The sequence below is a fragment of the Tupaia chinensis genome, unplaced genomic scaffold, assembly GCF_000334495.1.
Source record: "Tupaia chinensis unplaced genomic scaffold, TupChi_1.0 Scaffold146140_1, whole genome shotgun sequence".
Lineage (NCBI taxonomy): Eukaryota > Metazoa > Chordata > Mammalia > Scandentia > Tupaiidae > Tupaia > Tupaia belangeri.
Window position 1 is genome coordinate 3,684,114 of NW_006205995.1, and position 13,077 is coordinate 3,697,190.

The 13,077-nt window shown below is 33.5% G+C and overlaps 2 protein-coding genes across 5 annotated transcripts in view; one reads left to right on the top strand and one right to left on the bottom strand.

Moving 5' to 3' along the window:
- FAM227B (family with sequence similarity 227 member B) overlaps positions 1-13,077 on the top strand; it is a 207,039-nt gene that overhangs the window by 68,837 nt on the left and 125,125 nt on the right. The gene's annotated exons all lie outside the window — the stretch shown is intronic.
- The window catches only part of FGF7 (fibroblast growth factor 7), a 65,157-nt gene continuing 53,276 nt past the window's right edge, over positions 1,197-13,077 (bottom strand). For all 3 annotated transcript variants that reach the window (XM_014584272.2, XM_014584273.2, XM_006168773.3), the window contains exons 3-4: positions 3,416-3,519; positions 1,197-2,320 (exon numbers count right to left, since the gene is read on the bottom strand). In XM_014584272.2, coding sequence (XP_014439758.1) covers positions 2,126-2,320; positions 3,416-3,519 — 299 coding nt within the window. In that variant the 3' untranslated portion in view covers positions 1,197-2,125. The remainder of the gene's footprint in view (positions 2,321-3,415; positions 3,520-13,077) is intronic.

Here is a 13,077-nt window from a genome sequence, read left to right on the forward strand (position 1 = left end):
CCCCGCAGCTTCCCCATAGACAGTATTTTGACCTAACATAACATAGCTCATATCTTTTGTGTGCTTTTTTTCTGCTAAAATTTTTGTATAATCATGTTCACTCTAATTTTAAAGTAATATTAATTTTATTTTTTTAATTTTCTTGGGATATTCAAATATTGAATGAATTCATATAAAAATTGATTATGAAAAGTCTACTAGGCACTAATGAAACACATGAAAAACCTAAATTCTCATATGCTCACAAGGCTGCAGTCACAGAAGCCCGATCTAGTAACCTAGGCCATCAAGGTTCCTGAATCAGATAACATGAATAGTTCAGAGTATCATTCACAGTATCTTCCAAGAGTAGCTCTGAGAAAGGGCAATTCTGTCTAACACTTGGTCATGTTGGTGAACCACAAGAAAATGAAATGAATCTTTTGTTTCTGTTTGCTTAGCCTTTTTATATAACTCTCTCCTACAAATGTGTAATCAAATAATATTTATGTAAAGGTACTTGAATGACAAATATTTTAAAATTAAAAACACACTGGTTAGCATAAAAATAGTTTAATTTAGATGAATGTTGCCTTATCATTGATGAACACATAAAATACTCCCAGTATCTGTCAGTGGAAGAATTCTGAAATGAAAATTCATCTTTCAAAAGCCCAGTACCTATAGTCTGTCCTCAAGCCCTCACGATATTAAAGGCCCTCTATCTATTTTGAGCATTATGTTTTTTCCATTCAACAGAAAAACAACTTTCAGTGCTGCCATCTTTTTTAGAAATTAGAAAATTACAGTACTATCTTTAAATATGCATTATTTTAAAATATGAAACGTTTCGACTCATGGACTCGTGTATTCTAACTTTAAAATCCTATAAACTGCAGTGATTTTTACCTAGATGATCCAATTAATTAGCGAGACTATCAGCAAAACACATATCTTTGTATTGTTCCCTGTGAGACATCTATTATAAGCATGGCTGCAGGCCATCATTGCTGTCTGCCATCCAGGATGTGCTGGCCCAAGTGCTGTGTACTAGTTTTGGTGTCAGTCAAGGGCAGGGGGGGGGGGGAAGCTTGTAGTTTGAGCCAGACGGTTTTGTTATTCCTTGCAAATTAAAAGCATATGAAACAGATACGGCTTATTAAGGTTGTTCTTTTATAAATAACATAAACTTAAATAACAAAACAATAAAGTTCAAATACAACTTAAAATAGAGTTTAATGCTGTAACCACAGGAAAAAAAAAGCATGATTACTTGTGGGAAGAACATTATTAAAAGCCATATTCCTGACTATGAATTATACAAAAGATAGATTATGTTGCTTGAAAAAAAAAAAACTTAAAGATTTCTGAATTTTACTTCTAGGGATTATAAAATGTTATTTTGTTGCAAGTGAGATGAAGTACAATATTATCATCATTGTTATTTTAAATACAAGATTTTTGAAAACATCCGTTTAGCCATACCCTTTCAATTTGAGCAGCATTGTTCTTGATACTAGGTACAAGGATGCTCCAAGCCTTTATTTTTTGTTAAACCATAATATGTATTGGATTCAATTCCATATGTAATTTTTGAGAATATTCTTTTTTTCTGATTAGAGTTGAAGTGGATTATAATATTTCACTACAAAGCATTTCAAATGCTGCTCCTCTTCCATAGTTAGTTTTGGCTTGATTATCTGATAAATCATTCCAGCAGCCCTTAGGTCTGTCATATCTTATATAACATCATCTGCATTATTATTATTATAGCAGCCATTTTATAAGCAGATAGAATATTTAAATAATCATCAGATAATCAAATCTAACATACTCTTAAGGGTAAATTAATTTAAGAAAAAAAATTACTAATACTAACATCATGATTTTACAACCAGTTTTACAATTTTTTACAACTTTTAGTTACTAAATCTGATTTTTGTGTATATTTTTCAAATCTTTCTTTAATGCATCTCTTAAAATAAACATAAATGCGCAAGTCCAGCTTGATCAGTTTTTCAGTAGTTTTCCAGCCTTTCTTGGTTACTTTAAAAAATAAAAAAGAAAGAAAAGAAGAAAAAGAAAGAAAACAGTCCACTTAAAGAAATCTCCCTGCTGGAACTGGTTTCTTATGTACCATATATAATTAGGTTATTGCCATAGGAAGAAAGTGGGCTGTTTTTTGTTCTTTCTTCGTTTTTTTCCCTCTTACAGGAACCCCCTTTTGATTTAAGGCAACAAACATTTCTCCTCCATTGTGTGTCCATTTAGCTGATGCGTATGTGTTATAATGATTTTCCAGAATTAATTCTTTGAAGTTGCAATCTTCATTACATTCTTTCTGTTAAAACAACAAATAACCAACATTATACAAATGATTTTGAGAAGGATACAGTTAAACAGAGTAAGCAGATAACATTTACTAGAATGAAAACACATAAATTTTTAAACCTTGGGTCAAGTAGGCCTAATTCAATTTACTATTAGATATTACCATATAGTATATTTTCCAAATAAAAAGGCATCCTAATTTAAAGCAGAAAGCATAACATGATATGCATTTAGTTGTGTAACATGGTTTCAGAAATTCAGCTCTTTGCAGCCAGTTTCTACTGTTCTTTAATATTAGTATCTATTTCCCCCTAAATAGCAACTCTTATATTCCTATGCCTGCGTCACTCATTTTCTAACTACTTGATATATTGTATAGCAGAGCCTTGGCATCCCTCAGGTGAGAAACATATTTCACAACTTGTTTTCATTTAGTACTACATTGCCTTCAATAACAATGGAAATAAAAAGTTAATTTATTTGCTTCTCCATGCAACCATTCACTCGTCCAATTGAACCTATATTATTATGTAATTAACGTGTGCCAGGCTGCCAGGCATTGTGCTGAGTTGTGGGAATACAAAGGAAAGTCAAGTATAACTTATTATACGGAATGAACTGTGACATATTTCACATTGGAATAAAGTGGGAACAATGTGAATGCTTACAGTTCAAAGCCTGTGATTGTGGGATTGATGTTGATAAATGAAGTGAATGCCTCGGGATTTTTTCCCAAGAATTTTCATGTCAGCAATGTGCAAATGGGGTGAACTTTAACAAAAAGAGCTTTAATACTGACAGATGGAAATTTTAGATTTTAACTATCTAAAATGCACATGGAATTTTAGAACTGGAAGGATCCTCAGAGGCCAGTTAATCCAACTCCTTTTACAGATGAAAAAAACAAAATCCAGAGAACTTAAATAATTTGTCCAAGTCACACAGGAAACATTTTTACTTAATGCTTGAGTATAAAGTATTTTAATAATACCTTTAAACTATACAGTTGAAGAGAAATTAATTCCATTTTTATTTTTCAGAAAGGTGAGATATTTTTGACAAAAATAAGTTGAAAAATTAAGGCTAAGCTATTAATTATCAATACCTTTGCATACAGTTTTCCTTCCTTATTCATTGCAAGGTAGTATTCACTTTCTACTCCTTTGATTGCCACAATTCCAACTGCCACTGTCCTGATTTCCATGATATCTGCAAGGAATCACAGAAAAATATGTCAATTATTCATTCAGCTTTGCAGATTACTCAAGAGTAGCCATTTTATTTCTCTTCCAAATGAAAGTTAAGGTTATTAATATGATTGTTTACTCAGACTGAGATTCCCCCTACCCGTAATACATGTACACAATCACCAAGTGGTTATATGGCAATCTTCTATTTTGTAAAAAATGCTATCTATGCAAAGAAATAGCTACATATTCTAATTTAACTTTTTATTCTCTAAAATTACACTTCTAATTTCATATACTAAGAATAATAGATTATGTCTATTAAATATATACATAAGCCAAGGATTGTTCCAGTCCTCTTACATATTACTTCATTTAGTCATCACCACAAACTATGAGGCAGGTATTCTTGGTTTCTCCATTTACAGGTCAAAGAAGCTGAAGCACAGAAAAGTTAATTAATTTGCCTGAATTCTTTTTAAGAATTATTTTATTTAATTTTATTTATTCATTAATTTAATTTGATGAGAGAGAGAGAGAGATACACACACAGATAGAGAAAGAGAGAGGGAATGCGAGAAAGCAAGCCATCAATCAGGTCCAGGACCTGAACTGTGGTCAGCCATGTAGAAGTATTCAGCACCTTAACCACCACACCACCTGCTGGTCCCCATTTGCCTGAATTCTTATAGCTGGTAAGTGGGAGAACTGGAATTTGAAACCAGAAAGTCTGGCTCTTAATCTTTATATAAGACTATGAAAGTATGTAATGAATTAACATCTTTCCTTTTCTATTTGGTTATATTTTATTTTCAAAAATAATTGCTAAGGAGCCAGCAGGTGGCATGGTGATTAAGGCACTGGACTCCCACATGTTGGGCTATGGTTCGGGTCCCAGATCTAGTGTCTTTCTCTCTCTCTCTCTCTCTTTCATTCTGTTCTCTCTAGCCAAGTTAAAATAATAATAATAAAGGCAATTAAATAAATATTTTTTAATCATTGCCAAAAGAACAATCCTTGAACATACTGACAATGAATAAAATTCCAATTAAAGGAATTGATAATCAGTTTATACTGTCTTAAAAAAATAAGATTGTCTTAAACTGCTCATGAGTTTTTATTACACAAAATGACTGTTTAAAACAAAATTATGAATCCTTTTCACATCATATTTTGTAACATATATTCTAATTAACTTTTAAATCTTTGTTGAAATTGTTATTTCAAAGCATGTACTTACACATGGATGTCAACCTGCTAGTTTATTTTATATGTGTGTATGTGTATACATATATATATTATATATAATAATTTTAATGACTCATGCTAAACAGTAAAATTCTCAAGAAAAAATTTTAAATGACATAGGAATTAAAAGATTAATAAACCTTTTATACAACTTGTTGTAAATCGTACTTTCCACATGGAGATGCAGCCCCAAGACACTCTCTTATTTTACCTGTCCCTAACATAATGCAATGAAAATTCCAAGTGAACATTATCTGTATAAATTAGGTCTCCAAAGGCTATTTTCTAAAATATTCACTTAATTAAAGGAAAATCTGATTTTGTACTCTATATATCTTCACTTTTATCATCTTTTATTTATTCTTCTTGCTTCAGTTTTCCTATCTGGATTTACAAAAAGAGCAACTTGCATCCTTGGGATTTAATGTAGCTTAGCTAATACTTGTCATCTGCTTCACTTATATGCTACATACAGAAGCCCCCCAAGTTGCTGGATCCAGAACTCCAGTGGCCCAGTCAACCATGTGGGATCCAGACCTTTAATCCCCACGTGGCCTGGTGGCTTTATAGAAACTATGATATTTGGACACCTTCCTTTTTAGGTTAAGTCATGACAGTATTTTCATATTGCCCCAGTCCCAGAAACTTTTTCTCTCTTTCCTGCCTGTTCACTGCCCACCATTTCTTCAATGCACTGTAACACTCAACACTGTACATTGTTAATCTTGTCTCTCCACATGTTATGGATAAGGATACCATACACTCTTTGTAAATGTTCCACCTTTAACTGAGATAACAAGAGACCTGAAAATTGTTAGGTTTCCATATTCTTAATTGTCTTTCATTTTTTTTCTTTCAACCGGGTATTCCGTGTATCTAGTCAGTTGCATGGAAGATCGTGAAGCAGTGTTGGTAGAATCAATACCCTATCAACCTTGACTTCCTAGTCTGTATTGTCTTTTGTGGTATGTACTTTTTTTATCCAGGATAACCCAATAATGAAGAAATTAATGTTATCACTCTTGTTCAGATGCAGAACAGAAAGTGAAGTCCCTTTCAATTTCACAAAGATCTGTAGAAGTATTTCCTATATTTAGGAAATTGTCTTCACCAAACCAGAAGCCAAGGATTTCTCAGAAAATACAAAAATACGTAATGTGCAGATATTGTTCATTTTCTTGGTCTTTTTGTCTACAGCATATCTATTGCCTTATATAAGTAAGATAAATACAAGAGCTTATCTTTTGTTGTAGTTCTCTATTTATGTGTAAGAGAATTTTATGCAAATAAGTAGTTGCACATGCTCCTGATCTGGGACTGGTCGAAGCTGGAGGTCAATCACAGTATCAAGATCCTATTGTGGGTGTAGTCTCTCACTTTCTGTCTGTCTCTGTCTCTCTCATTCATGGGAGAAGCTAACTTTTATGTCTAAAATCATAAAGTTAGTGTTTGTTTTAGATTAGTATATTTTCAACATTTATTATAAAGCTTATTTAGACTTCATAAGCAATATTTTACATGTAAACACAAATGTCAGCGATTTTTATGATGAATGAATGTTTCTCTGTTTTTTTTTTATTTCATTTTTAAAACCTTCATGTTTTTGAACAGGTAAATTTTTAAATTACCTTATGTGATATGTGCAGTTAAGAGTACGTTAAGCAAATATAAATTGATATATAAATATTAGACTATAAAAGATGACAACATTTTCCCAATCTGATTATTAAAATCCTTCTATTCTGTGCATTTTAAGTTAGTTCACTAATTTCAACAATTTTTTTCTTACGTGATGAAATAAAAGAAATAGTTTCATTGTACTATTTGCAAATATTATTCCACAAATAAAATATTGCAGGTGTAGAGTCATTATAACCCCACAAAAGTGATGCCAACTTGAGTGTGATTGTCACAATATTTTAAGTAACATGCAAAATTATTTATAAAATATTTATGGCTTATTTCCAGACCCCACTCTAGGAACTACACTTTACTGATCTAGAGATGATCTAAAAGTGAATTGTGAATTGTCTAAAATACCTCAATAAAAATAGAAATAAAGGGTCCAGCCGGTGGTGTGGTGGTCAAGGCACTGGACTCCCACATCGTTGACCTTAGTTCAAGTCCTGAACCTAGTGGCTTGAAAGTCACACTAGAAGTGTGTATGTGCATGCCTAAAATCCCAGGAGGAGAATAGAGAAGGGATTACAAAGTGGCCGTCCCCTCAGAGCGTGATTTCTCACTTTCTCTCTCTCTCTCTCTCTCTCTCTCTCTCTCTCTTTCTCTCTCCAGTGAGTGCACATGCACTGTAGAAAATTTTTAAAAATAAAAATAAAACTGAATTTTGAAGTTTTATGTTTATTTATCTCTTGAGAGAGAGAGACAGACTCCTGACAGGGTCTTCACACCACAATCCACCCTCAACCTCAGCCAGCCCAAATGATAGGCATGCCCCAGTGTACCCAGCATGCCTAGAGAGGATCTAAGACTGAAACCCAGGACCTCCCATGTGGGCCCAGTTGCATTACTACGGTGCCACCTTCTGGCCTTGGAGTTATTTTGAGGTATCTTATTAACCTATATTTAAGTCAATGTCCTTTATACTTGCTGCTGTTAGCCGACAGCTTGTTAAAGATATAAATTTAACAGCATATGACAAAGAACGAACCTATTTATGTAATAGTGAAAGTCATCATGACTTGATTAAATGATGAAAAGACGATTTAACTAAGTCATGAGCAAATTTATTCTTCTCTGTGACTGCCAGACATCCATATTTGATATAGCCACTTAACTCATTCTCTTCTAAAGAAGAAAAAAAAATTGAATTTTTAAAAATAGAGAAGTTGAAAAAAAAAGATTTTGTTATACCTTTAGTCCAGTTAATCCCCCAAGTGCCTTGGAAACCTCTGGGTGGTCCACATATAATTGCTTACTTAAGAAATGGTAAGTTGAATTTCTTAATGTAATCTAAGATTATGTTATTATGTTAAAAGCAGGGATGCATTTATGGCTTCTACTGAGGTAGCAAAAGGCCCAGGACTTTATTCATGTGAACAAACTGTATCTTCAACATCTTACCATGCAACTTATTTTTTTACTAATGTTTAAGTCTTTATGTTTATGTCTAATATTCAATATTACTCCATGAAACAATTTTTTCATTTAAATTCAACCACTTTCAATTCTGTTTGTAATGGCAAGGGAATAAATTATAAATAAATTATTTCTGGGTATACCAAAAGATTATGGCATCCAGCAAATTAGCTATTCCTTTTACTTTTTTGTCAATGGCAAATTTGGGAGAATTCTTTGTCTATAATGTCATGCAGTTCTTTTCCATCTATTTGTCATTGCATCTGTCTATCCATTTGAAGTTACATGTTTTCATCCTGGTCATTTTCTTATGAGGCAAACTGAGCTTTCTGTTCTCTCCTTGTTATGTCTTCAGTCCTTACGTATTCAAGTTTATGATGGCACTGTATCATCATTGCACCGTTCATACCATCAGTGCAAGCATTTTCTCCGCAACTTTCAGAGCAAAGACTATTGATTGTTTCCTAATTTCCATTCTCCCCTCCTTCCTTAGCAATAGGATTTTTATGTGGTTGCAGAAACAAAACATTATATCCCGTTTCCTTGCTGCTCAGTTTGGCCATGTGACCAAGTTCTTGCTGATGCATTATGAGTAAAATGTTCTATGGCAATTTCCAGAAATCTTCCGTAGAAGAGGCCAGCAAGAGCCCTTGTATTCTGTACCTTCTTTCCCCCCTTTATTCCATCCTCCTCCTGGAATTTGAATTCAGCCTTGTATTATGAGAACAAAGTAATCATGGAACAGTAAGCTGAATGGGCCTGAAACTCGCAAATGATTATGTGGAACAGAGTTGTCACTCCAAATGTTTATTGGATGGAGCAATAAACTATTGTGTTTAAGCCAAACTGACTCTTAACTACCTAAAGTTTAAACACCTCATTTTTATTCTTCTGTCAGGATAGTCTTCATAAAATGCACATAAAAATCCAGGAGCCATTTTTTTTTCCAGTTATCCTAAGACATTAGCCAAAAAATATAAGTACTGTTTTCATCATGATTATTAAAAGCCACGGGTTCACTTTCATAGCTTCTTTCTTCTTCTAAAGTTGTGAGATTAAACTAGAAGAAATTAAAACAACACCTGTGCTTTTAAAACATCAGGGTCACTACAGATCACAAGTTTCTTCTGGTGCTGTCCATTCATTTGTGTCAGTATTTACTTAGCTTAATAAATTTTCACTGTCTTATTTTATATATTGATACATATGTCAAGAAGTCTTGGGAACCAGCAGTTAGCGTAATGGCTATGTTGCTGGACTCCCACGTAGTCAACCGTGGTTCACGTCCCGGACCCGGTGGCTTAAAACTCACGCCGGGCGCATGTGCATGCGTGCCCAAGATCCCGAGAGGAGAATGGAGAAGGGATTGCGGCGTGACCATCCCCCCTGGGGGGTGATTTCTCGCTTTCTGTCTCTCTGTCTCTCTCTGGCGAGCGCACGCGCCCTATAGCAACAACCTCTCCAAAAAAAAAAAAAAAAACAAGACTTGAGATCCCCTAGCAAACTTGTCAAATCTGGGTTCAGTTGCTTTCCCACCAGGTTATGACCCAATTTCAGCTAGCTTTTCTGAATGTTCTTCACTGTTTCAAAAGCATGAGATGCTGTTTCCACTCTTTCAAAAAGACCAGATTAACCATTGTTAGTTAGAACATCATAACTGTTTATGAAAAAAAAATAGTTTAGTGGGCATTTAACTATGCTCAGTATTCTGTGTATCTGTTCTCTTTCTCTTCTCTGTCAATTTATTGTTTGTCATATTCTTAATGATGGTTTGGGTTCCTTAGCCTCTTTAGATTTTATTTTCTTCTTGGCTATCTTACTGAATTAGTTTTTCTACCCCCTCTAAAAATACTTACAGTCTGGACGAAGTTGTAACATAGAAAAGAGTATCTCAAGCCTTTCACCTTCACAGATAGCCAAGAAAAACAGCTTGTTTATTTTACACATGATCCGTGACCATCATGGACACAAGGACAAACACAACAAATATGTTTCTAGTCAACTGCAGTAGTTCCTTTAGTGTCCTTACATCCTGGAATTTCTCCCGGCAAGCTGTGGAATTCCTGAAAGCATTTAAAAAATTGTTTTCTGACTGTCCCCTTGTCACTGTTTCTGTACTTTATTGATCTTCTGGGAAGTTCACATAATACTGGATTGTACCACCTCAACATCAAACTCAGCTTCTTTCAGCAAATATAATATAGTAGAAATACTCAATATGACCTTTGCAGCAAGGATTCAAATGGTAGTTGTTTTTATTTGTTTGTTTTTGTTTTTTAATCACATTTACTCATTCCTCTTTCAGTGCCTGTTTCCTCAACATCCAGGCCCAGTGAATGTTGAGCGTAAGGCATAAGGAGTTGGAGAGTAATGATAATTTCAAACCTGGGTGACTTGGAGAATGAATTCGTGATGAAAATTAGGGAGATATTATTATTACTGAGTGAGAATGATAATGTGTTGGCGTTCTCAGAAAAATACTGAGTTTGAAGTGATGGTGATTTTATGTATCCTATTTCTAAATTTGATAGAAGAAAATCTCTTTTTGATCTAAATCCATAATGAAATTGAAGGGGCATTAGGATGTAGGATTAATGGAATTGTTTATTACCAATACAAAACAAATTTGTATAATGCCAGAAAGGTCAGAAGATACCTGACTTTCAAAAATATAGTGGTATATACTATTAATTTTTTTTAATATGCAATACTTATTCAGTGTTCCCTAAGTTCCTAGTGTTAAATAATTACCTGTGAGTTTTCATCAAAGTGTCTTCACATATGATTCCCTCCACCTGCTTCTCTCTTTGATCTATAATCTACAGTCACATTCTGGAATTTCATCACTTTCCATTCTCTGAATACTACGGTCTTCAAAAGATGGAGCATACTTAGGATGTTGCAGTTTGGCTATGGTTGTATGCAAGGCTTGGAATTTATTAGCAAGAGCCATTTTAAGAGATGTAATTATGTCTTATAAATTATGGCATAATTGCCATTCCTATTTAATACCTTCCTCTGTTGATAAGAATGAATCATGGAACACTTAGTTGTTACTGTGAAAGTGAGAATTCTTTGGTTTGATATGGACATACAGTTATTCAGTTCTCTTTTCTTATCATCATTCTCATTTTAAATTTGTTTATTATTATGACCTCCTATAGTCATAAAAGGTTGAAAGATAATGACAATATATTTCAGCAGCAGCTTCTCAATCACATTATTGCTATTATTAATCACCTTTAAAGGAATAGCTTAGTCGTGACCAATATCTTGGTAATGAAGATTATTTCATTCACAGATGCCAGTAGTTGTTGCAAATGAAGTTTTTGGTTACTTTTTATCTACCTTTTAATAAAATTAGTGGATTTAAGTAAATAATTTACTAAATTTAGTGACACCTTATAATTCAATCCACAAACCACTATTTTGGCCTTGATTACAGAAAGATAAAGTTGTCCATACTGTTCTGTTTCTAAGATACGGATAGAAATAGTTATGAAAAGCCAAATGATTTGTTGGTCTGAGATTTTAGAATGAAGTAAAACTAATGCTTACTAATGATATGCAATTTATTAGAATTGAATATAAAATATGTTGATGTTTAAACTAAGAAACCCTTCAAAGAAACAGACTAAATTTAATTATAAGACTATTTCTATAAGATAGTAGCAGTTTCATGTGTAAACAGTACTCAATGAAATGAATGATACATTTACCTCTAACTAAGAAATTATTTTTTTCCAAATTTCCAGAGGAGATGTGTACTTGCAAGAGAGAGACACAAAGTACATGCACACACACGAGAGAAGCACCACTCCCAGTGGGGTGTGGTAATGCTGAAATCCCTTCTCCATTTCTTCATCTTATTGGGATTCGGGGCACACATGCATACATGCCCATGTTCAGTGCATTTTTCAGGCCAGGATTTGAACTACAGTCAATGTGGCATCCAGCTCCCTTAATCACTAGGCTATAGGGCTGGCCCAAGAAATGATTTTTAAACCAAATACATTTGCTAGCAGCATAATATACATCTCACATTGACTATTGTACAGAAATTACTTATGAGAAAATAAAGACCTATGCATCATTCTAAATTTATTTCAGTCTTATTGTTATGAAAATAGTTAATAAGTCATTTACTTTCTTCTAAAAAACTCATCAAATTTTTATCATGAACAAAATTTCATCATGTGAAAACATTATAATAAATATTCACTGAAAATCATGTAGCTGTTGATATTTTGTTTTAAGACGTCAACCTGAAACAAAGGAGTTTGCCTTTAGTAATACATGCATATACTCAAAATTGACTTTGTCCAAAGTTACAGGGAATTAGATCTTTAGATTATGAACACTTAGTTTGAAATAAATTTGTTCCAGCAGTTAAGCAGAGTGACATACTAACGTGGAAGACAACTCTCTTTTGTCAGACAGTGCTGCGTTAAGACCAGATGGATATGTTGCTGATATGTTGTGAATATGTTGACTTTGCTGCCTGGCGGGAATGTGTCAGTGTTTGACTTGGAAAAGGAATAAATTCACTTTCTCCACATTTCTTTCTTTATTTTCAGTAGGAGGGGGCAACATGAAGGACTTCGTGGTTGTAATGATCTCTACTAGGCTGGATATAGAACCTACTTCTAGGTTCTCTTCATTTTCTCATGAACCCTAGAATCCACTATTGTAAGATAACACAGTTGATACATATGGTTGATAATGTGATCTTGTCTTTGGATGACTTTACCCTAAGAAAGCAAGCCTTGTAACTGTTAAGTAACAGAGCTAAGACGGAACCTTGGAATACACTAAAAGAAATTAGAAAAGAAATCAAATTAAAGCCAGTAAGAAAGAAACACAAGTAGATAAATTATTACCAAAACCCAGAAAGTATAATTCCCATCAAATCAGCATGAAACTCAAAACAGTTGCACATGATTGCATAATCGCTGGTATCAAATGTAACTGAAATGCTCTGCAACAAGAGAATTGAATCCACATCATCATCATAATTGGGAATAAATAAATTATAGCTCTTATCAATCCTACATCGATTTTATAATGACATCAAAGCCATTTAAATGACTTGTCTGCTTAGTAAAAAGAATCATGTCATTCATTCAGGAATTTATTTAGAAAATAAATAAAACATTAGAAAACCTTTAGAAAGTATATCAGCATGTGATACAATGATGGCAGTGTTTTCTTTTGAAAGAATTTAAGCTGTGGCATT